Genomic DNA, 27,989 nt, shown 5'->3' with positions numbered 1-27,989 from the left:
TACCGATACATAAACTGTTATTTAAACCATGTATAGAGATCCAACAGTCAGTGGAAACAGAACATTACATTAACAGATGCAAACCATTACACTTCCATTTTGGCATGCAATCTACATAGACCAGTAACATGAAACATATTTTGAATACAAGTCTAATGGGAAAAATTATTCGGTGCCCCATGGGCACCACGTGGCTATGCCACAAACCAAACTAGGACTAATAATTGTCCAAAACAAAGATGAATATTTGTCAACTTCTCCTTTTACAATATTGTTGACACCATTTATTAAGATTTAAGAGAAGCTATTTACTCCTACCGCTTCAGGGTATGCAGAATGTATTCAGCATAAAGGTCCCTGCACCAGATCAATTTAGATGTCACCTTAGGATAGAAGACACACGCGCACGCACACACACACACACACACATATATTTATCGTAACAAAAAAGCCAAGTAGTTGATACTGTATCAACCTGGGAATTATTACTTGCAGAAGATGATTTTTTTTAGTAAAAAACTGAAAACTTTCTCATCTTTCTTTGATCTTGCAATGCCCATTTCCTTGAGCAGCCTCATTTTCAAATGCATTCTTCACTTATATATGCAAATAACTAATTCCAAGGTATTTTGCCTGTTTACGGCACACTTACATTGAGTGCTGGATGGCTTCAATGGCAGCAGTTGAAGGTAAGAAATCGTTAACTGCAACCTCCTTGTTTTCATTCTTCTTGTCTGTGCAATGTGTTAGGAGAACATTACTCCACAAATTCTAATCTAAACCTACACACAATTGCAATAGGCAAAGCAAAAGTTTATTTAGCAAGTTTTAGAAAGGATACAGTCTTCAAAAAAGCGTCTGATTTCAGTGAGGCGATGAGGGGCAAGCTGATTGATGTCAGTGTAGTGCTTATACTCTGGATCATCAGCGCACACTGCAATGACCTTATCATCTTTCTCTCCCTGTTTTGGAAGTGGAACTAGTTATCATGTTGTTTACATTGATGGAAAGATATGCCAAAAGCTTAATTCACTTTAGAAGTTCAAAGAGTACCTGATCGATCATAGGCATAAGTCCAATGGCCTTGGCTCGAAGAAAACAGCCTGGAAGAACCGGCTCCTATTCAAAATGATAATTTGGCAAGTGTTTATAGTCATTTTTCAAACATAAAGCTCAAACCAATGTTACCTTGAACGTGGATCGTTCTAGGATATGGAATGGGAATAAGAACGTGATGTGCCACACCTCTAGAATATGGTACAATTTGGTGGGTTTATATAGATCACAATTTTGAAACTCATCAAGTTATTGAACAAATAGACAATAATTGAAACATAATCTCTATTAAATTCCATTTCTACTTGTGTTGAAGTTTTCCTATGTTCAAAGGAAGTATGTAAAAACAAATTTCTAAGAGCATCATAAACCCCTTTCAAGATCTTCTTCTTCCAAAACCTTACTCTTTCAAGATTTTACTTCATTATATTTATTTATTTTTTCTCTTAAGAAAAACAAGAAGGGAAAAATAGTTCAGATCACTTTGGATCTCCAAATTCACTATTTTGGAATAAAATATACAATTTTCTTGAATGTACATTCTAAAACGTCACTCGCTAGTGTATTACAATAGTATTTTCTAGTAATTAAAATGGCTCAAACAAATAGTAGCTGTGAAGGATTGACATGCCAATACTTCCTGGTTGTGGATTAGTAATCAAGGAAAAACTATTCAACTTGATAATTATTTGCATCATATTTGAAAAATATTAAATTAGTTTGGCGTGAACCCAATAATGGGAATAAAACTGATTAAAGGAGGAAAAAAATTTGTAGATATATATAAGCATTCTCCTCCGATTTCCATCTGAAATAATTCAGGTAAGGGGCATTATTTCCCATTTAAAAGGAGCTTTGTGTGTATTTAGGGATTATAAAGGTTAATGCATTGTTTTGTCACACTAGATGATGAAGTTAGGGCGCTTTGGAATCTCGGACATTAGTCAACAACTATGTCACTTTGCATTATATACCTATCACATTTGACTGAATTTAAGGAAGTTCTTTCTGCATAGAAGATGGCTGCAAAATTGATTGAAATTACCTGCATGAGGACTAAAACATCCAATGGGTCATTATCTTCACATAGCGAGCGAGGGATGAAACCATAGTTATGGGGATAGACCACGGATGAATATAAGATCCGATCAACCTGGTCAATAATTTAAAGTAATAAAATAAAAAAGTACATATTTAGACGTCTAAAGACAGATATACAACACAGTTCTAAGATCCTGGAATGGAAATACTGATATCTTGAAATCACAATCATCCAATTTCAGCTGTGAGTTCATTCATACCTTAATCATCCCTGTCTTCTTGTCGAGTTCATATTTAACCTTACTTCCTTTTGTTATCTCGACAACCTGTAGCAAGAAATTAAGCTGACAGTTCAGTAAGCATATATCATAACTGGGAAGGACCAAACTTGTAAAAAGAAATGCTAGCTAGATTTCAAAATTATATTGAGTACAACTAGGTCTTTGCAATGTTTGCTGTCTGTTGGGAAAGAGAAATTCTCAGAGAAACTTGAGGGGGAAAAATCAGTGATCTTAACTAATGATTTAAATTTTGATAATTTAATGTGGTCTTATTTTATCTGACAATTTTCAGATTTTGGCTTGAAGGTTGTGTTCCTTTGGTGATGCTTGTTGGATTACAGACTTACGCAGTTGAAAATGTGGGGTGCTTCGGGTCCTGCAGCAAAGATTTTGCAAAATGATTAACATCCTCACCAATTTAATATACAAGTTATTCTGAATTATGAAAGATAATCATTATGTTGTACCAATCTCAAGATCATGCCAAGGATGTGCAGCAACTGATCTTTTGGATAAAGATGATAGGATCCTCTCATTTAAACGGGGAGCATTGCGACTTTCACTCATTTTTGGCCTAATAGAGAACAAAGATCTCAAATAAACAATTTAATAGAGTTAACATTATTTAAAAATAAATGCATATACTTTTGTGCTAACTGATTTTCATTTATTTAAAGTATGGGCTAAGGTTGGTATTATTAAATTACTTGCATCAATATATGCATGGGAAGATTCAGAAAAAATAAATTGGCCTCACAACACATGTATGGGAAGATTCAAGATTGTTAAATACCAAACAAACAAAAATCAAGATTGCTCAGCTTTATAATGTAATATATGTCCACTGTAATGCTCGAATATTGAGCAGCAGATACTTCATTTGCACAATAAAATCAATAAAAAGAGGGCAGTATCATCAAAAGTAAAACCAAAAAAGGCCTTATATATAATCATCAAAGTCAAATATCCAAGTATGAACCTCCAGATACTTCTCTCTCTAATTTTTGAAAATGGAAACTAAAATTAAGATATGTGAGTATATTTGGAAACCCAGAAGTGTAATGAATAATTGTTTTATATAGATAAATTAATCCAGATAGAAAAAGACAGTCAATACTCAACATTATGCAAGACTTTATAATAAAAATAAAATAAATGGAAGAAAAAAGTTTCATGTCAAATAAACAAAAAGGAACTGAAAAACTTACCTGAGAATAAAGAAGAAGGAACAGGGTTGGGAAGATTATTAAGAGAATAGAGTTCCTGTGAGGTTTGTGAACAAATATTGTTAAATAAGCACATATGTATATATAGTATAAGAGATCTCTACAAGAACACTAAAATGTCGCAGTGATGTGTGAGGTGTGAATGTGCTAGTCAGATTGTTCCTACTTTCGAGGAAATCTTGCACCTCTTGGCTTTAGGGTGAGGTGAGACAAAAAAAGTAGCTCCCCAAAATCAGATCTGCCACACATTTTTTAAAATGAATTTATTTAGGAAATATGATATTGGTGTTTGGAAAAACTAAAAAAAGTTATATATATATATATATATATATTTTTTTTTAGTATTTTTTTTTTTTGATCCGTTGATAATTAAAATGTAAAATAAATTAAAAAATTTCAAAAAAAATTGAACAAGTCAAAATAAGCTCAAAAAATATTTTATTTTCTGCTTATTTTTGTACCTTCAGAACATTTTTTAATTTTACAATTCGTCCCGTTGAGCTGAATCAACAAACCTAAAGTTTTTTGAATTTTCTTTTAAAAAAAATTCACAAAAAATGAAAATAACCCCCCCCCCCCAAAAAGAAGCAAACTCCAAAGATCCACTATCCAAAAAAAGTATGAGGACTCTTTTTTAATTGATAAACCCTATTATTCTATACCAATTAAATTAAGGGGGAATTACAATTAAGTGGGTTTTAATTTTTCTTTTCAGATGCATGAATTTTTTTTATAATTTTAATTATTAATATTTATAAAATTTATCACTTATATGTAATTTTATTTCTAAATCTACACTAAATTATATTTTTTTCCTTAAATTAAAATGTGTGTATTATAGGACTCAACATTTTTTAAGTAAAAATTTCGTATCACATTAGTATACATTATTTTTTTTTAGATAATAAACCAGAAACAGATAGTACACATTATTATTAACAGATGGTATAATCAACTAATAATCAACTTATATTTGAAAAGATAAATCCTACAATTAAAATGTGACTACTCATTTTAGCGTAATCACTACATATGTTAGGATTGATTATACTTATATATAACTTGTTATTGTTATTGACGAGTGATATCACATGTTGATTATGACGTATATATATAATTTTTATTTAGTGTAATTTATTGAGTTATTTTATGATTTTTTGTTTTAAAAAATTATGTCAAAGTGTTTGATGTAATTTTTAAAAGACAAAAATTATTTAAATAAATTTAAAAAGAAATTATCCCACAATTAAGAGAGTCTTTTTTATGGAAAATTATAAAGTATTCTCGGAATATTACGTGTTCATATTCTTTAACCAATAATCATTCATCATATCTCCTTATATTCTTTAATCATCCAATATAAAATTATAATATCTTACATTTTCTATCAATCATAATATTATAAAATGTTACGCGACTATATTATGAGAGTAACAAATAATCATGCTATTTTTACATGCCTTCACAATACTTCACTAGTTATACGGAGTTTAGTGCCGAACTGAAGGCGGAAAATGAGCCGTTAGATTCAAAACATTGTTAAAAAATAGACTACATGAGAAATTATCACATAGATCAGTAAGATCATGTGGTTTTATGTCCATCCAATAAGATTTTATTATTTCTCTGTAATTTTTTTATACTTAGGGTCATGTAAGGAATTTGATTTCTTGCACCTTTTATTTTAATTTTTTATTATATTTTGAAAAAATATCATTTTGCCCTTCAAATTTTTACTCAAAATGTCTCCCAAATTATATATTATATCAATTTAGCTCTTAACTATTTTAACTACAATCAATTCGATCCCTACTGTCATATTCCGTCAGAATCAAGCGAAAAAAAAAAAAATAATAAATGCACTTTTGCCCCCAAATTTAAATCCACTGATCGAAACCCACCCACTCTTCTCTTTTTTTCTCAATCTCTAAAACCAGACCACCACCTCTATCCAAACCTCTCCTCCTTTACAGTTATTAAATCTACACTTTGTCCCTCACGAGCAGTGGCTGCCATTGAGGTTTTAGGGGATATTGTATGTAGTTGTGGAAGTTGTTGTTTATAAATAAATAAATAAAAATAGAGAGAGAGAGAGAGAGGAAAATGGAAGAGAAAAAAATAAGAGAAAAAATAAAATGAGGGAGAACTTATTTTAGAGAGAGAGAGAGATGAAAAGTAAGAAGAAAAGACGAGGGACGGAACATGACGGTAGGGGTTGAATTCATTGCAATTAAAATAGTTTAGGAGCTAAATTGATTAAATCCATAATTTGGGGGTCAAATTGATTTTTAGATGAAAATTTGGTGGGAAAATGAAATTCTCTCTCATATTTTTATCTTTTTTATAAAATTACTTTTAAAGACTACATACTTTAAAATCTTCTCTTCATACTCTTTACTCTTCCTTCTTATTACCCAACCACCAGCATCCTTTCTGCTTCACCAACACACCGTTACCATCTTTCCCTTCTCTCACTCATTCCATTCATCTGCAACTCTCAACACATCTACCATGAAGAATATAATAACAAACAAAAAAGAAAAAAAAAATGATAGCTCAAACATATATGTGATAATTGTAAATAAATTATATACAATAAATTTGTGCTTAAGAGATGTTTTGATATGATTTTCTATCATTTTAATGTTATTTTGTGCTATTTGTACAGGGAAAAAATGGAGTCTTTGAACTCTAATTTGCCGAACAAACTCTATTGTTCAACCTTTCGTAACCTAATATTTTAAGATTATTCGGACTTTTAAGGCCGAATGTTGCTAATTTAATCAATTCTAGCTTGTACGACTAGCTAGCGTCTAACAAACTTGATTTGTTACCAGCCAAACAAAACTCAAATGTAGAAAAAATAAATAAAGTCCCCAAAATGTCATTTTTCATTTCAATAAAAGGGCTAAAGAGGTGATGTGATTGTGGAAGAGTATGTAGGAGGTATGAGAGGATAGAGAACAGACTAGGGTGGAGGTTGGAGATGATGGTAGATGCGAGTTAAGATTTAGAAACTTAGGGTGTAAAGAGAATATGAAGGATAGGAATGAAGTTACTTTTATAAAATTATAATGGGATAAACAGATGAAATAGAAAATTTTAATTTTTGTTATGAGTGTAAAAAGAAAAAGGGTGTAAGAAGAAAAATTTTGTAATGTAAATAGGCCCCTAAGTTATCCCGTTATTGAGTTAGGGGTAAATTATGGCCTTTAAAATATATCATTTATTTTATTTTTGGTCTTTCATTTTTAATTATATCAATAATATCTCTAAAGTGTGAATGAATTTGTTCACACACTTTTTCTAGTGTGTAAACAATACATAAAAATAGATGAGTAAGATAAAATTAAATGCGACTCCGAGCAATTACCCAAGATTAGGGAGAGAACATTCTGTGGCAAGATAAGTGAAGTTTCAAGTTCAAATCCATGGAGAGACGTTGACTTACGTTGTAATCTAGCTACTAACATAGTAACCACTAACATAGTAACTGCCATTTTGTGAGGGAATTTTTTTTTTTAATGCTATAGATCCCACAACTTGACTCAAGTTGGAGATAGAGGCGACCATTTATTTGTCATTAGAAAAGAAAAAGACATGTATACTTAGAGGGGAAGAGGAGGGCAGAACAAGGCCCATTCATTTCCTTCTAATGGTTAAGTATTCAAGGGGAGTTCTTAAGTACATCTGCATAGATTACAGTAAAAGTACATGTAAAATACATTATAGTACACACATCCACACGACAAGTTTCGTGAGCTTCAAGAATAGACAAATTAACTAGAAATGAAACAGGAAAAGGGGCTGGAATAAAAATGAAATGCAACAACAAAGGTTTCCCTTGTAAATTGCATATCCATTTGTCCACAAACAGTCATCAAGTTGAAGCCTCTCCTTCCAACCGTATTCTCTTGGGACATTGCTCTTCACCTTGGCTGCTGGCAGCACTTGCAACCTTGCTCTGCTTCGCCTCCACTGAACACCTTTTATAGGGCTTAAACCCTGTTCGGTGAGGCTTAAGCTTCCCATGCCCAAGCTCTATAGTCAACAGTCCTCCCCCATGGTTTTCGCTTCTCAAGAATGTGTTATTCTGCACCACTTGATGACTGGGACAAGTCCCCCACATCATGCTGTTAAGGTCTAATCGTGATGCATCTTCAGCTTTCTCATCTGCATTCTGCTTATTATCCTGTGGAGGTGAAAAGCTTTGTGGCAGTACTTTTCTAGAGAATAGTGCCCGAAAGGCTAACCGCCCCTGCAAGTGAAAAATTAAAAGCAACGATGAATACAGTGCGCAGGAGCAATATAGACATGAATTCTTTCATTAAAGAAAATATTATTTTTCAGTTACCTCTTCAGAGACCTCCTTCCATGAATCATTTATAATGCAGGAGCTTCTACCACGTCGATTATTAGAGTCACCTGCTGGATGGCTTACATCGGGTTCTATTGGCTCTTCCTTATCTTTCTCGTGCTTCTGCAAAGCATCTGTCTCTACATCACTACTGGAAGGTGTATTGGAACCACAAGAAGAGCGATCCACCCGTTTTCTGCTCTTTGCCTTGTTTGAATCATGGAGGTCAGTTACTACAGCTGCAGCTTTCTCATCATGATCATCAGCAGCAGTTAACCCAGTATTTGGTTTTGCACCTTCACTTTCCTCAGAGTCTGACGATGACAAAGTTGGTGATTTGGAAGCAGAATGCTGTTCTTGCCGAGCTTCAGAATATTCTGGGTCCAGCTGTGGATTTTTCAAGGGAAGATCATGAAGAGCATTCTCTCTTTTATCATTGTTTCCTGCTGCAGCAAGACCAACATTTGTTGGAGTTGCTGTTGTGGATGCAGGAGTGCAAGTAAAACCAGTGTGAAAAGGAGTGCACACTGGCAACAGTCCATTTGCTGCCCACCAAGCAGCTGCAGCTGCTACTGTAGCAGCAGCAATAGCTGCCATACTAGGAGCTGGATTCATCTGCCTCAATGGAAAGCCTCCTAAAGTGTCTACAGGAGAAAGTCCAGAAGCTTCCATATTTGCGGAAGGCCAGAATGTAGCTGCAAAGCTTGCTGCAGCATGGGCTGCTGGGTTTTGCAGGAGGGTAGATGCAATAAGATTTGAAAAGGTGGAAGCAAAATGAAGGTATGATTGGTAGTCATCTTGATCGTTGCGAATTGGGGTGAAGAGCGGATGGAAAGGAGGAAACTGTTGATGAGTGGAAGATCTTGGCGCATTAACATGATGTTCAGTGGTTGCAGAAGCAGCTGGATTTGAGAATGGGTTAGGGCATCCATGAATTCCTCCTATTTGGTGAAATATGGATTCTTGGCAAGACATATCTGAAGAAACATTTTCAGTGTTCATTCCTAGGCTCCCATTTAGAACATGCACAGGAACATGTCTTGGGTAGTTATGTGTGGCTTGCATATCACTTGACGGCAATGCCCCAAAATTTTCAGGGTGGCACATTTCATCTGTTTTCTTTCCTTGAACCAATTTCTCATGTGAAGGGATAGAACTCTCCAAGTTCGAGGTGTAATTTGTTCCATTATCCTGAACCGTTTGTTTTGCATCAAATTTAACCAACTTCTGAATTCCTCTGGGTTCAACAGTGACATAAGATTCATTTGTTTCATCCTGGGTACTTACCATCATAGGCACAAACTCCCTAAAAGTGCAAGAATTTCTGGGTGCCGCCAGTGTTCGAATGGAATCTTTGTCCACTGAAGACAAGGACGTACACGGAGCTTCTTGGAAAAGGGTTAAAACTTCAGAGAAATTTCCCTCATCCTGGTTTTCTTTGACATTTTCTTGCTTTTCATCTCCATCAGGTTTCTAACAACAATAAATAGGCCAAAGAATTTCAGAAATTTAAAAATACGAAGGAACAAAATAAAAACATGCATGCAGAAGTAAACAAGAAAATGTGCCATAAATCGCCAAACAAATAGAAGAGCAATGATGCAGGGGACATATATACCTCAGGTAGTGGTTCTCTTTCCAAGTCCAGTATTTGTTTACCAGTGGCAGTGCAGGAAGAAGAAACTGATGATGAATTATTCCCATCCTTTGCTCCCACCTGCAGACTAGGTATTGCCACACCAGTCTTTCGAGGATAAGGATTGCTTGGTTTCCTTTTAGGGCGCGGAGGAGGAATCTCTATGTCAATAGCTTGTCTTATTGGAACTCCTTTCACAAGAGCTTCCTTCTCCAACTGGAGTTGGAAAACAGTTGTTAATACTTAGAACCCAAAGAGAAATTTTATGAAAAAATATTTTTGCGGCACAAAGAGCAGCAATCCACCATAAAACAGTATTAACTGTAATAACTTGGATTTTAGAAGTGCTTACATCTGAAATATATTTAACAAAACAATGACTCAGTACAGAATAGAATCAACACCTACTTTTTTGTGATTCTAGATATCATATGGAACAATTTTAAACTTTCCCAACCACATAATGAATCATCATCATCATCACAGCCTTATCTAATGAATTTTGTAATCTTATTATTTCCAAGTGAAATTCAGTATTCCATTCAACCAATCTAGCAACCTTTTTGGATGAAAATATCAATATGCCACTTCCTGCTGTTCAATTTTCATTTCGATCTTTTGAACAGTAGCATAACCACCAACTCCTACCATTCATCTTATACATTATGGAACCCCGGAAATGAGGGAAGAAGAAGTCCTCTCTAGGAATAAACTTGATAATCATGTGACAACATGCAAACCCAAAAGTTTTCTACCTTCTTTGTCCATTGGAGAAATCAAATTTCCTAATATAACTTCATATCTCATGCCTGAGATCCAATAACGAACTGTAGAAAATCAATGAACAATACAGAGAGAATAAATGTATCTGATGATCTTATTATTGATTGATGTATTGATGTTGTATTATTGATATTACAAGGATTCCTATTATATAGAAGAGGATTTGGGTAGTAGGTGAGGAGTAGGTGAGGGTAAATTGGTGGTAGGTGTGGTAGGTGTAGTAGGTGTGGTAGTAGGTGGTGGTAGGTGTAGGTAAATGTTAACAGCCCCCCGCAAACTCAAGGAGGATAGAAACTAACCAACTTGAGTTTGGAGAGAGGAACAAAAAACAAGAAAATACATAAAAATAAAAGAGGATAAGAGACACTGTATGGTCGTGTCAGACCATTGGTGAAGACACTGGATGGTGGTGTCATAACGTTGTAGAGGACACTGTATGGGGGTGTCATAACCATGTAGAAGACAGTTTATGGGGTCATGTCGGACCGTTGTAGAAGACAGTTTATGGGGTCATGTCGGACCGATGTAGAAGACAGTTTACGGGGTCATGTCGGACCGTTGTAACAGACACTGTTGTGACAGTTTACGGAGTCTTGCTGGACCCTTGTAGAAACTAACCGGAATCAATGTCGGGACAGTTTACAGAGTCTTGTCGGACCCATAAAGGAGCTAACCGGAATCAATGTCGGGACAGTTTACAGAGTCTTGTCGGACCCTTAAAAAGTCGCACCCTCAAAAGGTGTGCCCAATTTGTCAAAAAGCGTGCCATCAAAAGGCGTGCCCATTTTATCAAAAGGTGTACCGGACATGATGGCGAGGCGCGTGACTTGGCTTGCGCGCCCAGGTTGTCGTCTAGCGCCGAGCGGCGCATGATACGCGTGGCTGCTTTGGCTATATAACCAAGACGAAGGCAGAGGCTGAGGCAGAGAAAAACTGAGAGAAACCTCTGAAAAAATCCTTCGTGTTGCTGAGAAAGAGAGTTCCTTGTGCTGAGAGAGATAGTCTGTAACACTTTGTTGCCCAGAAAATGGCCTCGTCTTCCCGTGGACTGCTCACCCTCTTTCCCGACCTCAACGAGTCAACAAGAGAGAGAACTGGAGCGGTGGCACTGGAACCTCAACCGAGTGCCCCGGAGGTTGCTCCGTTGAACTTTCCGATGCGGTCGGTGGAGCAAAAAATGGCAGTGCAAACGGATGTGGAGGCTAATCAGTATACTTTGAAGGCATGTGTGGAGTCCATGACGGCGGTCACAAACTTGTCGCACCGGCTGCAGAGTAGGACAAATGAGGTGCAGCAATTAAACGCCCAGCTGGCTCTGCTCCAACGCATGTATAAGGATGCGCGAGCAGAGATAAGCGTGCTAAGGGCAGAAAACAAGGAGCTGAAGCGGAAGGCCACCGTGATGTTTCGATTTGGAGGTCCACCATATGCTGCAGTGGAGGAGCAGGGAGTAGTGATCATGCCCAGTGGACAAGGAAGTACTGAGGCAACACCGGCAAGGGCCGCCCAGGACGGAGGCAAGAAGAAGAGACCGGCGGCATAGTAGGTCGGTGGGTGGCCGTCTGCAGAAAAGAAAACAAATCTGTTGGTGTTGTGTTTTGGTTTGTTGGTTTTTTTTTTTTTTTTTTGTGTAAAATTGTGATCGGGGTTGATCCCTGAGATGAAAAAATATAGTTTGGTGTGCAAAGCTATATGGTATGAATGGAATTTGAAAAAGATGAAAAAATAATGTGAAAGCAAAATAAAGAAAGAAATAATAAGAAGAAAGTTGAAATCAAAACGGCAATGGTGTTTTTTTTTTTTTTTTTTTTTTTGTTTAATAATAATAATAATAATATATGTATAGATAGAAAAGAAAAGAAAAGAGAAAAAAGAAAAGAAATTGAATTCAATGTATATATATGTATATGTTTACATATTAAAATATAGATAGAATATATGATGATGAGATTTTGGGTGGAAAAAATGATAAATTATTTTAAGAGATAGGTTTTTTTTTTTTTTTTTTTTTTTTTTTTTTTTTTTTTTTTAATAAAAGATAAAAAGTGGGGCGGTGGAAGATTATTATATGATGAGTGGTGTAAACGGGGAGTGTTTGGGTAATATCAAACAATAAAAAGAGATATAGATATATATATATATAAAATAAAGAAAGTAGGGGAGAGATGGAAAGTGTGAGGTTGGAGGAGAGAGAAATAGGGTGGCGTGAGGGACATGCCCATGTGGGGCAATTGCTTTAGCAGCAGTGGCTGTTCCAACATTAATTGTCTCTGACCTGAGGCTTTAACAAATCATGATTTAGCCAAACAGATTCAACGAGGTCCAGTCAACTTTGCAGAACTTCTTTCTGAACAGTAACAGGGACCTTTACCTCCTCCAAATTGAATCTAAAAAGCTGGGAGAAGGACTAGTATACGAAGCTGTAGATGCCTCAAATGTCTTTCCCCATTTGAACTAACACCAAATCAGGTAGAGACACAAAGATGAATGACAAAGCTTGTTGCCATTCAACTGAGCAAACTACAACTGAATTGGCCACCCGATAAAGTAAGCTTCTCTGCTTTTGTAACTGCATCCAAAGGGAGAGGACCGTCGGTGGCGACGAAGAGTTCCTGCTGGTGCGTGAATCGGAAGGGGTTGTGGTGGCGGAAGACAACAGAAGCGGCTGTCATAGCGGCGGTGGTCTCGCCGGCGAGGTCCGATCCGGGGTTGTTCGGGTAGATCTTGTAAACTTGCCTTGAAGTGGGCATGTCCTCTGGCCTTTGAAGGTAACCAGATCTCTGAGCATTGTAAGTAACAATAGAGAGTATATTAACCGAACCTAGAAGAGTACACAGAGATGTTCTGACAAGAAAAAATGATAGCGGAATAAGTTGAGGTCCGGCGGGCGGCTAAGGTGAGGTTGTCGCCCGCCGGGAAGCGAAAATACTAGGTTCTAAACCTGCTCTGATACCATGTAGAAAATCAATGTATAAAGAGAACAATACAGAGAGAATAAATGTATCTGATGATCTTATTATTGATTGATGTATTGATGTTGTATTATTGATATTACAAGGATTCCTATTATATAGAAGAGGATTTGGGTAGTAGGTGAGGAGTAGGTGAGGGTAAATTGGTGGTAGGTGTGGTAGGTGTAGTAGGTGTGGTAGTAGGTGGTGGTAGGTGTAGGTAAATGTTAACACGAACATCATCCACAAGTGTCATCTTAACATCTATGGTTAAATCCTATTTACTCCTAGTGAAATTCATGATCAAGGGATCGTAGATTGCAGCAAGTACTCAAAAGCAAATTTGCATATAAGTACTTAAAGTAGAATCATTTGACGGCGTGTAGATGGTGGCACAGACTCCAAAGTAGATTTGCATCAAAAGGGCTCCATATTAGATTCAAATTTCAATTAAGTTTGTTTACTTGTGTACAAGAACCATGGGATCAATCAAGTCCACAGAGTAGATGCTTTCAAATGATATCATACTACATAGATTTGCATAATAAAAACAATATGACATCTTAAGATATTTGGTTTCTACGCACCTTATGTATGCAGAGTGTATGTTTTTGGTGTGCATTCAAGTTAACAAAGACAACACTGTTCAAGGGAGCATTGGACCATGCATGACATGTTATCATAAATACCAATAACGTGATGGACCAAAATCATGTAAAAACATGAAACAACCACATCAATGAATACTGCTCCTGCATATTCATAACCCTTCAACTTCTGCTTTCCATCAAAGGCTGTAAACAACTTGAGTATTTTAATTTCAAATGGAAGAAACAATACTCAAACTTCGAGGTTCGCCCTAATTCACCTGGCTTCTTTTGGTAATGGGATGCCACATGGATCATTGTACCATACAATTTTCATAGATCAAGGGCTACAGGCCTATCTGTCTGCAATGCAATGTGAACTGACCAAGTTTTTGTTTTGAAAAATATCATGTGCGCTAATTTTATAGGAACTCAGTGTTACTTCACACCTCAAACTTTCACGACATGAAACTCATTCCAGACTCTGGTAACTCAGTGTTCTGAGAGAAAATGTCTAAAGAAACTATTTAACAATTGGGAAACTTAAGTGTAGGTCCTAATAGGTAGACTAATTGTCAAATATATCCTATAATAATTAATGACATTTTTCATCAAACACTACTAAAAAACATCACTAATTGTTAATTTTCAGTGACAATTTGAAATTCTCACACAAATATCACTAATTATAAATTTTAGCGGCAGTTTAAAAAAATTGTCACAAAAAAAAGTCGCTAATTTTCAACTTTCAGTGATAGTTTGAAAAATTCTTCACAGAAAAATATCCCTAATTGTAAGTTTTAACGACAATTTATAAAAACTGTGACAAAAAAAAGTCACTAATTGTTAATTTTTAGCAACATAAGCAAAAAATCGTCACAAAAAATTATTTTTAGCGATGATTTTACTAGGGCTTATTTTCAATGGAACTTGATAGGAATTAAGTCTAACTATTAAGACCTATTGGTAGTTTACCCTCAACTCTTCACTATCCACCAACTTTGCTCAAGTAGAAACACCGGAAGGGCCACTCTTCTACTACTAATTTAAGGTTTACCACCGTTATAATCTCACCACGCACTAATTTCTTTCTTCCACCCAAAGGTCCCACCAGACCACCACCATTCTGATACCCATCCTTTATCCCTTTCTCTCACTCCCCCTTCCAACCAAAAAAAAAAAAGAAGAAGAAGAAGAAGAAAGAAACTCCTTTATCTTTCTACTCGACTCCCTCCACCTCACATCATCACTCATCTTTTGCAAACATCACAGCCATCTCTCACCCTACCACGTTATCACATTTATAAATAGAAAATAGAAAGGGAAAGTAGAATTAAAAATGAAAATTCTTAGACAGAGAATATGACAATCTGGTCTTTTATAGTCAGAAGAGAAACAAGCCTATAAAAAAGAAAAGAAAAAAAAAGTAAAAAAATTAAAGAAGGAAAGAAATCCATCAATTTTAGAACAGAAAAATGGAAATGAGAGATTTAAGAGAGTAAAAATTGGTGAACAGTTTCAGAGAGGAAATAAAGAAAGAACAAAAAACAAAAAGATTTAAAGGGGAAAAAAAGCCACCACTCCCGGTGCAGCCGAACATCACATCTTGGCTTATCTCCCTTAGGATACAATAGCTCGACTTATAGTCATGTTGACCCAGACCAATCCTGCACAAGTGGGTGAGTTTAATGCTCCACCACTAAAACGCCCTTACAGTTTGCCTGATAGTTTGTGTAAAAACACAATATATAGAGTACTTTCGTATTTACACACTGCCACAACATTAGCTCCCATTTATATACAATGAGATTAGATAAACAGTCACATGTTATACATGAATTAATAATACAAACAATTAATACCTTCCATGAATATAATGTAACGCATATTGTGCGAATATTAATAAATGAGACTTGGTGGATGAGTTAATAACCCAACTGTTTCTTTCCTTCCTCCTACAGCTTCAGAACCTCTCACCCACCACATTCATTCTCCATTCATCATTTTAATTACCAAGCATTTTTTCACCTCCGCATTTCCATCACACTTAATCACATGCACTGATGAAATAAATAGATGTACCAGATCATTGATGGCAGCATAATACAAATGCAATTTAATGTTAAAATAAAACATGTGCATTGATAATGCACCAACACCCCCCTAAGAATAATTCCTGGTTCTGCCACTGTTTGTAAACCATCTGTTATTGTCTTTTTTTTCTAGCCAATACTCTACACATTTTCTAAACTGTTTGTTTGTGCCCTTGTACTCTGCCTCTATGTACCCCTGTGCCGGTGTGCTTTTCTTCATTTGTTTATTGCTTGCCTGGTGTCTAATAATATCACCCACTGTTTCAACACTCCCGTCAAGCTTGTAAAACCATCTTGCCCTTCGGCACCATCTTTCCCATATTAGTATCATCTTTCAAAGTCCACATTACTTCTTTAAATATTTTATCCTTAAATACTTCTACTTTCTCGCCTTTTAGATTCTGCCATCTAGTTTGTGGACTTTTAATATCTTTTCTAGTTTGATATTGCCCTTTGATGTATATACCTAGTATTGTTAGCTTATGTTGTTATAACATTGAACTCTCTCTGAAATGACCTTGCAATCCTTCAATTTTTTGACTCTCATTTGACGCACTTTTAAAAGTGATTAAGTGTTCCTCTCTTTTTAAAAATGGTATTAGTTACCACATGTTGTATCTAGCACTTTTTGAAAATTATTGGCCTTGTTTGGTTTGTGCTTGTAGAGTAGTTTTTGAGATAAAAAGTACGAAAACCGGCTTGGTTTGTCTTTTTTCAGAAATGGTTTTGAAAAATTGTTTTGGGAGAGAGTTTTAAAAAAAGTGATTGATTTGATGTGTATGAAAGAGAGAGTAATTTTGAAAAGTAGGTAACCAAACAAAATTTTGAGATTTTTTTTGGAAAAATTTGTTTGGTTTAATTACTTTTGAAAATTTGTTTGTAGAAAATTTTTCCCAAAAAATTTTCTGAAAAACAAACCAAACAAGCCCATTGTGTTGGTGTGTCCATGTCTTGTCACGTGTTTGTTTCTATGATTCATAAGTTGCTCCTCTCTCAAACAGTTTAAGATTTTAGATGAGTTGTTGGCCAACCGTTTAATCCCCTTCCAAGAAAATGATGTTCCACCTTCGCTTCGAAATATTTGGATGAAGACCGTGAAAACACTACATAAGGGTGTCCAACTCTCTAGCCTCAGAATCTTGCAAGGTCCATCTAAAAAACACATCCCAAAATAATTGGCTACCCCCCAAACTAAGCATGGACACAGACCTGCGAACATGCAAATTTTCCAAAAATACACAACACGACACGCATTAAACACGTACAAAATATATAATTTTATATATTTTTGTTACATGGCATATATTTAAATATTATATATTTATTCTATGTCAGGCCTGTACAACCCTAGGGATTAGTCGGGCTTTGATTCGGACACCCTAAGCCAAAAATATATATATATATTCTATGTCAAATATTTATTCTCGTCAAATTCAACAACCTTGGTATACTACTCCAGAGAAAAAAGAAAAAAAAAACAAACAAAACAAAATAGTGTCCTAATGTGTCAATCGTGTGTCCTCAGGCCTCGTTTGGGAACATGTTAATTTAGTAACTTTTTGGCTATTTGGCTAAAAAGGTAGGTAAAAAAAACTTGTATGTTTGGGATGACTTTTTGGCTAATTACGAAAAGATGTGCAAAAAGTAGAGAGAAAAGAGAATCTTTGACTTTTTGGTATGAGTTGTTGGCTTTTTGACTAATTTAGTAACTTTTTGGCTAATTGGCTAAAATAGCCTCTTGCCAAACGAGGCCTCAGTTTGTTTGGCGCCCATATGTAACCTCCAAAGAGGTGTCCGTGCTTCATAGGCCCCAAATGTAAATAAATTGGCACTATGGCATTTCTATCCACCACGATCTCATATAAAGTTGGGAAATTGACCTCCAATACCCACACTAATATGCCAAAATCAAACTCTCAACCACTTTGAATCTATCTTATACATGGCTTGAAATCCATTGTTTCACAAGTTCTAACCTTGAATCCTTTATGTCAACTTGTTCAATGACCAGCTTTTCCATTTTAAATCAACCCTAGAACCTAAAATACCTAGGTTTTCCAACATTACAAAGTCTTCCACATCTTACAACAAGGAAAAACAATGCAAGGCATTTTGCTGGGGGGAAAAAAGCCTATGTTGTGCCTCATGCTTTATTGTTTATCGTTCATAATAAACTCCCAAAGGGATGTGCAAGTGCATCTAAAGACCCAGAGAGGGAATTCGTTGTCGCCCCTTTTATTTTGACAAGTCATTCTCATCCCCTCTCTTCACTGGGAGATGAATATTGTGATCAATTAACATGGTCTAAAAAGTTCTGTATAAACACACTTAGAGAGGCATAAGAATTAATATCTGTCATTCAAGCCTTTGACAGCAAGCACTTTGTACAAATGATTACAACAATAAGGTCTGTATCCAATCCAGCCTTCCAAGTACCTTGTAGACTAATACAATACAATACAATGCAATAGCTTTTTTACACATGCTCTCATGTATGTGTTAGATCACCATTAGTCCCAAGAAATTAAAACTATTAGGAAAGGCACAACAATGACATGCAACCATATCTTGCACATGGAGACGCAAACATCCTACTACAGATAAACAAATTGCAAAAGGAAAAACAAATGCAAATGGAGAGATTTGAACTAAGACCTTTCCTAACCTGAGCTCTAATACCATGCTAACGAACCACTAGTCTCAAAAGGTTAAGTAAATAGCAAAAGGGCCCAACAATGCATATCAAGCTCTACAATAGTGTGAACATTGTCCAACAATCAATTCTTTATTCTTTCCAAAAGCACACAGTTCCTTAAAGGACCTTCTAAAATGATAAAAGTATGCTAATCACAATCCCCCTGTGCCTATGATACAATCAAACAATGACATTTCATACTCTTCTCACTCTTCAAGACGCAACATCAGTTTATCTATTTTTCTTTCTATTTTCCTTTTGTTGGGGATGGGTGGGGATACAAATTGCATGGAGATGAACTTCCTACTGCAGCTAACATGTCTAGGAATTTCTTGAATAGTTAAGGAACATGTCTCGCATTACATAAGCCATCTAACATTTCTGCATTCAATTGATAAGGAGATGGAAGCACAAAAAGAATTATTAATTTTTAGTATGAATGAAATTCCCTTTGCAATATTATCATTGCCACACAGGCTGTTTTAATATCATATTCTAAACATAATTTTCAAACTATAATACACATCAGAGTGCACAACAACATATTTCAACACAGTAAAAATAGGTCATTTGTGAGTACCAACAACAGCTCCCAGGATATTAGATAGATATATGACAAGACACCAAGATTCAATGCACATGAATGGAACAAAGGCGGCTCAAGTCTACTTGAGGCCCAAGACAAATATATAAGTGAGGCTCTTTATTAACTTTTACATTAATTTTTTTCACATTTTATGATGCAAAAGTAATAATTTAACTTTTATATTCAAGTTTTTCTAACATAATATTCATCTAGTGATTTAGAGTTTATTATTTTAAAATCGACCAATAACTACACACATAGAATCAACTGCAAAACTAACAACATAATGATATGTTGCAAGTTATGAAGCACAGACCTCTCTCTGGAGGTCACATACAGGTGTCGGACATGTGCCGGACATGAATACGTGCGAACACACTCTGGACATGTGGCGGACACGCTAGGGCACTTTGGACACGATGCGAACACATTGGAACACGCTGAGGACACATTAGGGATATGCTGAGGACACTCTAGGGACACGTTAAGGACACATCGAGGACTTTTTTTTCAAAAAAAATTAAAAATTTTAATTTTTTTACTAAAATAATAGCATACTATGGTTGATAAATTTGATAAAATTAAATATTTTACATAAAATACATGTTAAATATTTAAAAATATGACATATAATAAATATATAAAATTAAATGTTTTGAACGTGCCCCTAACGTTTCGTGTCCTGTATTTTTTGAAAATTTGTGTGTCCGTGTTTGTGTTGTGTCCGTGTCCGTGCTTCTTAGGTAGCAAGAGCTTTTGCACTTGGTTCTATGACTGATTCTTCTGTAACATTTCTCTTACTGATGTGGGCTTTTCAATTTGATCAAGAAAGAGATGATATAACGAGGGTTATTTGTTTTCACCAAGAAAGAAGTACAATGATGAAGGCCTTTCATTTGTATAATATATATATATATATATATATTTTTAATAAATGCTTTTATTTGTATAATATAATACTATAATGCCAAAGAATTTGCTTATTTCATCGCATTTAATTCTTGATTTTATGATAGTATTAACTTTTTCTTTTGCCCTTCTTTTTTTTTTGATGGAGAGAAATGTCTAAACATAATGACGACTGACGAGATGTATAATAATGATAGGGTAGTTTGTTTTGACATGTATGAAATGCAATTTAATGAGTTTTTTTTTTGCCTGGTAATGCTTTTTCCATTCTCCATTTCGACGTTGTTTTTATTTTTACTACTAGTTGTTCGCATTTGCAAGTTTATATCTAAATTTTTTGGTTATTTGATGAATGAAGAAGATGGATTGAATTTGACAACTTTTAGTTATTTTCCAAAGCAATTAACAGTATGGTCATTTTTTGGAGGGAAAATGTTACAAAGCTTCAAAACCTTCTAAGTTATGTTATGTGCTTTACATAAATTATTTTTATGTGATACATACACTATGTATTAAACGTATATAAAAAACTGGGCCCTCTTTTGTTCAAGGGAGTAGGTGAGACATCTCCAATTCTTCATCTTTTCTTTCATCAAATTTGAATTTGATGAAAATATATTAAAAAATCATCTCCAATCCTTTCATCAAATGTTCATCAAATCAAGGGAGAGCCATTTTTTTTCCATCAAATTGAGAACTCATCAAATTTAAATTTGATGAAAATTTTAAAAGATGAAGCATTCAAGATGATTTTTTATATCAAATTTGATGAAAAGGAAAATTTGGTATAAGAGGGGAATTCTTAAAAAGATTTTGATAAAAATTTGATGAAAGAATTGGAGTAGTTCATACGAAATCAAACTTCTTACTCAAATTTATTATCAAATTAGATGGAAAAAATTGGAGAAGGATTGGGGATGGTCTAAGTTGCCCAGTGATTGAGCTGCTAATGCAAGAGAACTACACAAAACAACAAATAATGGTGGTAATGAGTGAATAATACGTCAGATCAGAAAGTTGGGAACAGAAAAGGGAAAATCAAGTCATAAATTTTTGTTTCATGGTGTGGTTGAAGTCAAGACCTAGCAACAATAAGTGAAGATATATTTTCCACATAAGCATAAGGAGTGAAGGTACCGATTGACCTTTGTAAAGAATTTCTGTGCATGACTTCTGATCTGCACAGCAGTCTTGGTTCCTATATGTTCTGCGCAGCACCAGATAAAAACAAGAAGAAGAGCAAGAACAAATTTTGAATTAAGAGAAAATAAACATAAGAAATAACTCTCTCTGGATTATATTCCAAGAGGACATATCCATTGGGATCTAAACATGGATCCCAGAGATAACAAACATTCAATATACAAAATTTTAATTGGGGATCAATCTAAGTTGAAGTTGGAGCACAAAATCAGTATCGACCAAAGAATAATTTTTAAGTGTGCAAGCAAGTTGTAACCTTCGATACGTTGCCACGCTCGCCCATAGAGTTTTAAGGCCTCCAGAAACCTATTATGCTCCTCCTCTGTCCATCGTTCCCGTTGCTTGGTAATTGTATACGGTTTTCGTGTCTGCGATAGAAGGTGCAATCAAAAATCATATGTATTCGGATTTATAGCCAATTAGTCCCCTAATAATATCTGTATCTATCTATCTATGTATGCATATATACAGATGTATAATTTTACCTTAATAACTAAATCTTCTCCAGAGGAGTAGGTGTCCATGTGATGGACCAAGGCAGCTGGCGCTGCTTCAGACCCTCACTGACAAGTAAGGGATAAAACAACAGCCTTCTTTCAGCTCTCGCCGCATCGAATGATACTAGAAATAGCTTAGCCGTGGCTGATGATGACAAAAACCTGATAACTTCCTACTAATACTACTACTGCAACAAAACAAACAAGTCGGTAGAGATCCTGTCTCTGTTTCGGAAAAAAAGAAATCACTATTATTATTATTATTATTCTTGTTATGGTTGCTGATTATAATTCATTACCATATCCTACTCTTCTCTGAATCCGAAACAACATATATATAAATATAAATAAAAATAAAAATAAAATAGAAAATTCCTAATTCAGGATCCTCACCAAAACAACAACGAAGTGGACCACGCCAAAACCTTTAGGATGAAAAAAGAATCGATCGGTAATCAAGAACAAAACTGGAATGACCTCTCCGACTATCCACAATGCATCGGCAATCGCATAGACCTTTCAAGTATATCACAAATCAAAAAAAAAAAAAACCCCTAAGAATCGGAACCGCACCTTCCGAAAAAGCCATGATTGTTGAAACTCCGATCCAGTATTCGATCACTCATGAGGCAAATTCATCGGATTCTCCCCGGAGAACATGAAGTTCAGAATCAGAGAAAATTCAACAAAAGAGCAGAGAGGCAGTAGCAGACGAGAAGAGAAACGAGTTTGCGGTGCGAGTGTTAAAACAGGCAATTTTTTTTTTTTTTTTTTTTTTGGTGTGAGGAATAATCTCAACCACTATTTTTTGTTTGGGGTTTGTTTTTGGAGCAAAATAGAAAAATAAAGGGGGTATTAATTTGAGGCTAGCATGAATCGAGGACGAGGAGAGAGACTGAAGGGTGGTGTAGAGAGCGAGGATGATGCCAAGTGGTGACATTTGAGTGGCCAATCCGTAAACTCCAGAAAGCCCACCTTGCACTTTTTGGAAAAACAGTGTGGCTGCGTGTGCTTAAATCTCGACCACAAACTAGCATGTGAGGTTAAAGCTCGAACAAGTTCCCTCTCCCTCTCTCTCCCTCATCCGAGGGTGTTTGGCAACTTGGTAAAGACCCTACGTCTCATGTTTAAAATTTTTTAGACCAATTTCTTAAGCGTAAGGCAGTTGGTTAGGAGGTTAGTTTCAAGTTATTGCTATCACAGTGGGCAGTTATTGCTATCACAGCACTTGGTTTTGACTCAATACTCTCTCGCTGCTCTAGTCCTGACTTAAGCAGAACTTGTCTTGGGCCCAATATTCTTCCGCTGCTCGAAACGAAACTTGTCTTGGGAGGTAAAAAAAAAAAAAAAAAAAAAAAAAAAAAAAAAAAAAAAAGTTCCCTCTCCCCTGTAATAGGAAGAGTCCAGTTCTGCCTCTTTATGGGTCCCACCTTATACATGGCCTTTCATGAAACCGTCGGTACCTACTCATGTAGAGATGTAACCGGTTCGGCATTTAGGTAAAATTTTACGCCGAATTATTAATGTTATTTTTATTATATTCAGAATTGATATAGATTAATTTTTTTATTAAATCGTACCAATTTAAACGGTTTTGTTTGGTGCAGTTTAATTAATTTAAAATATTTCAAATTTAAGTTACTTTTAAAATTTATAGTATAATAAGTAAATTATATAAAATTATTGAAATTGAATTAAAAACAAATATATTCTGAAAATTAAAATCTTGACACTAAAGCAAAATTAAAATTTAAAACCATAATCCCATAAGGCTAAATCACAAATCTATCAAGTAAGTTAAAACAAAAAATTTAAAACAACATAAACACCTGCTATGACTATATAAGCATAGTAGTAGCAAAATTTGACCAAAGCACATATGTGTCACGTCTCAAAATTCGGACGATTAAATATTAAATTAAAACCAAATCCCAATCAATATTCCATCATCTAAATCTTAGGGGTGAAACAAAAAAACTAAACGTCAATCAAACCATTTATCATAATTCATAACTAACCAATACCTTTAACATTAAAGTAACAATAAATAATCAAAATAACTTAAATAATATACGGTTACAAATCATGCCAAATTATCCCAATACTAAAGTCATAAAAAAATAAATAAATATATAAACTAATATCAACTCTAAACTCAAGAAAACAAAAGAAATCCAAGAGATGGGTCCAAAAACTATAGTTACTCCACGTCACCACCGTAGCCCCAACTAATCCTGCAAAGGAAGCTCAGCTGCGCTCAAACAGAACGCATCCGAGTTGCCAAGTGACAAAACGGGTCAGTATACAGGTATACTGGAATGAGTATAAGATTTAACACACACGTGTTCACCAGACACAAACAAAAATACATTTAATTCTTATTACGGGAGAAGATAAATAGTTCCATCCGCACTGAGATGAATGGGTAGTTTCTCGAGATACGGTAGTATTTAGTTTCTTGCTCGTACACAACGAAATATAAATTGAGTATAAAATAAACAAAATAGAAATAAAAATATGGTGGGTCAACCCTGCATAAAAAAGTTAGTAACACCCACCATTCTGCACAAAAAAATAAAGTTAATATAATTTAATCCTAAGTAACTTGCTGAAGAAGTATAAAAATGCACCGTTTTATGCTTAAAAAATTCGCATTGATCAAAACTTAAAAAATAAAAGTTGTACAGAATTAAATTTTCTAAAAGACAGTGCGAACAAATTTAATAGAAACTGAACAGGTTGAGAGAAAAACTTAATAAAAAATCCTAACCGAAATTCGATCGAAAAAAATCTGGAACTGAAAACGAAAATAAACTGCTGTAAGATGTTTTTTTTCGGAAAAGTTTAAAACACGAAAAGTGTTCAGAATAATGTTTTACTTCAGTTTACGCAAAACCAATAAAAATGAGCTCGTTTCGTGGGTTAAAACAGCCTCTAAAATCTGCATTGTTAAAATGAATCAAAACTACAATAATCAAGATTATCCGATTATAAGTTTTAATCGATTTTTTTAATAAAAAGTTAAAACACAAAAGTTGTCTGCAATTACATATACATGCCTCTGCTCAAATTTCATAATTTTTTGAGGTCGTTTACTATTTGTCAACATGTACAAATCAATACTATTCACACTATACTAATAAACTCTTAATTAAATTCTTTTTACCTTAACTCCACCACTTCGGCCTCCACTTTCGGCCTACACATACATCTCATGTGCCTCCCGTATACCTAACACCGCTCCGAAGCCAAACTTGCATGGGGATATCGTCCCGAGTTTGACCCATACTCCCCGGATGGTTAGCATATACGTACGCGCGTAAATCAAAACACTCGTCTACTCATGAGAACGAAGCAACAATATACATATACAAAACATCTCACTCATGAGAACAACACAACAATGCCAAGCCTAAGACATTCAAATAAATCTCATAATCCTCATTTTTTTTTATACACTCTTTCTCACCATCACTCAAATAAAACAACAATCCATGGAGTCATGGTGGAGTATAAGAAATTTATCCATGGGTTCCTAATTAATTTTAATTTCATATAACTATGAGTGTGATTACAATCATAAAATAAATCCATATAAAACCCTTAAACCTGGCATACACAATTAATCAAAATAATTAAAATCAATCAATCAACTAAAAACTCTAAACCTTACATACACAACTAAACAAAATAATTAAAATCAATAAATCATCTCAAAACCTTAAACCTTACACACACAACTAATCAAAATAATTAAAATCGATCAATCATCTACATGTAAATATGAAATCAATTCAATATTAAATAAATAAATAAAAATAACGAATTAAATATAAATTAAGAAAAGTAAATTTTGTACTTACAATATTTTTTAATGATCAAAAACTTATTTAAAAAATTAATGCCATTAAAACAAAACACTAATATATTTTTCCTCCTTTCTCCCCACTATCTCTCTTTTCTCCCGGAAATTCCTCACACAACACTCTTGATTTTGATTAATTTTTCTCTCCGTCTCTCTGGGTTGCCGTTGCTCCTCTCTTTCTTTTCTTTCTCTATAACACTTATAACCTAATATATTATTATATAACCTAATGATTATTATATTATATAATATAATACAACCTAAATAAATATATATATTTTATGTTATTAAATAATTACAACATATTTAAATATATTTTATAAAAACACTACATGTAACACCCTCTTTTTTTTTATGTATATATCAATATATAAATATAAATATTCTGATTAATTATGTATAATTAAATACCACATTAAACTAATTAAATATCACATTAAATTTACATGTAACCACACAATTAATAAAGCAAAAAATAAAATAAGATAATAATAATAAATAAATAAAGACTTACGAAAAAATCAAAGTCGCTACAATATGAGAGACAAACTAACAACTTATCACATTGTTAATGTCTATTGTCAAATTTGGAATATTTAAGAAAAAAATAAACAATTCAGTAAATCAATTGAATTTTGTACTCAACCAATTTTATTATAATATATATTATGTTTAATATGAGAAACTTTCGGTAGGTTTCGGTTTAATTCGATGCATAAAGTGTCTAAATTGGTATCAAACCAAAAATTGAAAAAAAAAAAATTTTAAAAACCGTACAGACCGATTCATATTAAAAAATCGACCAAATATAACCGTTTCAGTTTGGTTCAACCGAATTTTTCGATTTTTTTGATTTTTCTTACATCCCTATGCTCATGCGAAAAATATTATTTACTCATAAAATTTGTGCACAAAAACTTCACACTAATAGAGCTTGAATTTGTTAAAATTGAAAATTTTAATTTCAAAGATCTAAGTTGTTCTTCTTATATGATAAGCTAAGAATAATATGTATGCCAAAAAATTAAGTCAATCAGTAATGACATTATTAAATCAAATATATTATAACAAATAAACAGTCTATTTTTTAAAACATTTAAAATATAGCGATAAAAATGATTTGATGGTATGATAATTAATTTTGGATCAAACATAATTTTTTGTAAAAATCTTAAGTGATTCGTGATTAGATCAAGATTAAAATATTCCACATCCCAATTATTCAAAACACACAATCTAAATTTTCAAGCACTTACGAAAGTGATATACATTGTTATTTTTCTGAATAAACAATAAATCGACACAAACGATTTTTACGTGAAAAAAATCACAATTGAAGAACCTTCAATTGTAATAAAAAACCACGGGCGAAACGCCACTAATCATTCTACTACTGAAGAAAGAAAGATTACAAAGATAACACACAAATTACCCAACTCAGTCAATTTATCTTCAAACCTTCTGTGCCTTCGTCTCGGAACTGATTGATCAGAAATTGAATCCACAACTTCGTTTGTCGAATAAACGACTACGTACAGAACCAAACTCCTTTGAAACTCCACGTTTGAATCTTCGGAATCCACCGAAGAGAACTTTCTTGAATTTAAAGTAACAAACTCCTTGATATATATATCTTAGATCATGAGTGAAGAATTCTCTCAAAACATCAAGGAAAACTCACAAGACTTTCAGAACAAAACCTTAAACAAAACCCTAAGGCCCCATTTGTTTAGGGTTATAGCAAGGGGATTAGGATTACTAATACCTTGGGACTAGTATATGGGGTGTTTATTTTGAGAGATAGTCATAGGACTACTAATACCTTGGGACTAACTAATACTTTGGTATTACTAATACCTTGTTTGTTTTGAGAGATGAGGAGGGTATTACTAATACCTTGGTATTACTAATACCCTTGGGGAGGGGATTGATAGTGAGGAGGTAGAGATGGTATTAGAAAAATAGTGAGGGGATTAAAAATTTTTTTTATTTTTTATATATTGAGAATTTTTTTTAAAATATTAATGTTTAATTTTTATATTTTTTTATTTGTTTTATTATTTTATATAAAAATAATTTAACAATTCCTCACTATTAATCCCCTCACTATCAATCCCCTCACTATTAATCCCCTCCATTCTATCTCTGAAAACAAACGACTCTCACTAACAATCCCCTCACTATCAATCCTCTCCATTCTATCTCTAGAAACAAACGGGGCCT

General features: G+C 34.2%; 2 protein-coding genes across 18 annotated transcripts; both read right to left on the bottom strand.

Moving 5' to 3' along the window:
- Window positions 1–6: 6 nt before the first annotated feature.
- On the bottom strand, window positions 7–3,853 carry LOC114290001 (soluble inorganic pyrophosphatase 1). 3 transcript variants are annotated; one of them, XM_028233863.2, is made up of 10 exons: window positions 3,790–3,853; window positions 3,587–3,641; window positions 2,846–2,952; window positions 2,726–2,754; window positions 2,358–2,423; window positions 2,102–2,209; window positions 1,054–1,119; window positions 842–962; window positions 653–734; window positions 7–357 (listed from the first exon to the last, which is right to left on the bottom strand). In XM_028233863.2, the coding sequence occupies exons 3-10, from the start codon at window positions 2,943–2,945 to the stop codon at window positions 315–317; spliced, it is 615 nt and encodes a 204-aa protein (XP_028089664.1). In that variant the 5' UTR covers window positions 2,946–2,952; window positions 3,587–3,641; window positions 3,790–3,853; the 3' UTR covers window positions 7–314. The 3 variants fall into 3 exon arrangements, with proteins under 3 accessions (XP_028089664.1, XP_028089663.1, XP_028089662.1); XM_028233862.2 differs by having other exon boundaries at window positions 3,771–3,830; XM_028233861.2 differs by lacking the exon at window positions 3,790–3,853 and having other exon boundaries at window positions 3,587–3,751.
- Window positions 3,854–7,212: 3,359 nt separating this feature from the next.
- LOC114289998 (protein LATE ELONGATED HYPOCOTYL) lies at window positions 7,213–23,016 on the bottom strand. 15 transcript variants are annotated; one of them, XM_028233854.2, is made up of 8 exons: window positions 22,475–23,016; window positions 22,295–22,417; window positions 21,890–22,089; window positions 21,661–21,772; window positions 21,347–21,408; window positions 9,580–9,813; window positions 7,959–9,434; window positions 7,213–7,862 (listed from the first exon to the last, which is right to left on the bottom strand). In XM_028233854.2, exons 3-8 carry the CDS (start codon window positions 21,926–21,928, stop codon window positions 7,485–7,487), a joined length of 2,301 nt encoding a protein of 766 aa, XP_028089655.2. In that variant the 5' UTR covers window positions 21,929–22,089; window positions 22,295–22,417; window positions 22,475–23,016; the 3' UTR covers window positions 7,213–7,484. The 15 variants fall into 15 exon arrangements, with proteins under 15 accessions (XP_028089655.2, XP_028089656.2, XP_028089657.2 ...); XM_028233855.2 differs by having other exon boundaries at window positions 21,890–22,126; window positions 22,475–22,732; XM_028233856.2 differs by having other exon boundaries at window positions 21,890–22,086; window positions 22,475–22,728.
- Window positions 23,017–27,989: the final 4,973 nt, after the last annotated feature.

Source organism: Camellia sinensis, chromosome 5 (genome assembly GCF_055761805.1).
Source record: "Camellia sinensis isolate YWXY chromosome 5, ASM5576180v1, whole genome shotgun sequence".
In the NCBI taxonomy this organism is placed as follows: domain Eukaryota; kingdom Viridiplantae; phylum Streptophyta; class Magnoliopsida; order Ericales; family Theaceae; genus Camellia; species Camellia sinensis.
The sequence above is the reverse complement of the archived record's forward strand: the minus strand, read 5'-3'. Positions and strand labels throughout refer to the sequence as shown.

What these genes read in the sequence shown, in the direction of transcription:
- LOC114290001 (XM_028233863.2), bottom strand. Translation starts at nt 2,945, where the DNA reads ATGAGTGAAAGTCGCAATGCTCCCCGTTTAAATGAGAGGATCCTATCA. An exon ending in CACCCCACATTTTCAACTGC is followed by an intron (nt 2,424 to 2,725) that starts GTAAGTCTGTAA and finishes TTCTTGCTACAG; the next exon opens with GTTGTCGAGATAACAAAAGG. An exon ending in TTATGCCTATGATCGATCAG is followed by an intron (nt 963 to 1,053) that starts GTACTCTTTGAA and finishes CTTCCAAAACAG; the next exon opens with GGAGAGAAAGATGATAAGGT.
- LOC114289998 (XM_028233854.2), bottom strand. Translation starts at nt 21,928, where the DNA reads ATGGACACCTACTCCTCTGGAGAAGATTTAGTTATTAAG. An exon ending in AGCGTGGCAACGTATCGAAG is followed by an intron (nt 21,409 to 21,660) that starts GTTACAACTTGC and finishes GGTGCTGCGCAG; the next exon opens with AACATATAGGAACCAAGACT. An exon ending in CACAGAAATTCTTTACAAAG is followed by an intron (nt 9,814 to 21,346) that starts GTCAATCGGTAC and finishes TTCCAACTCCAG; the next exon opens with TTGGAGAAGGAAGCTCTTGT.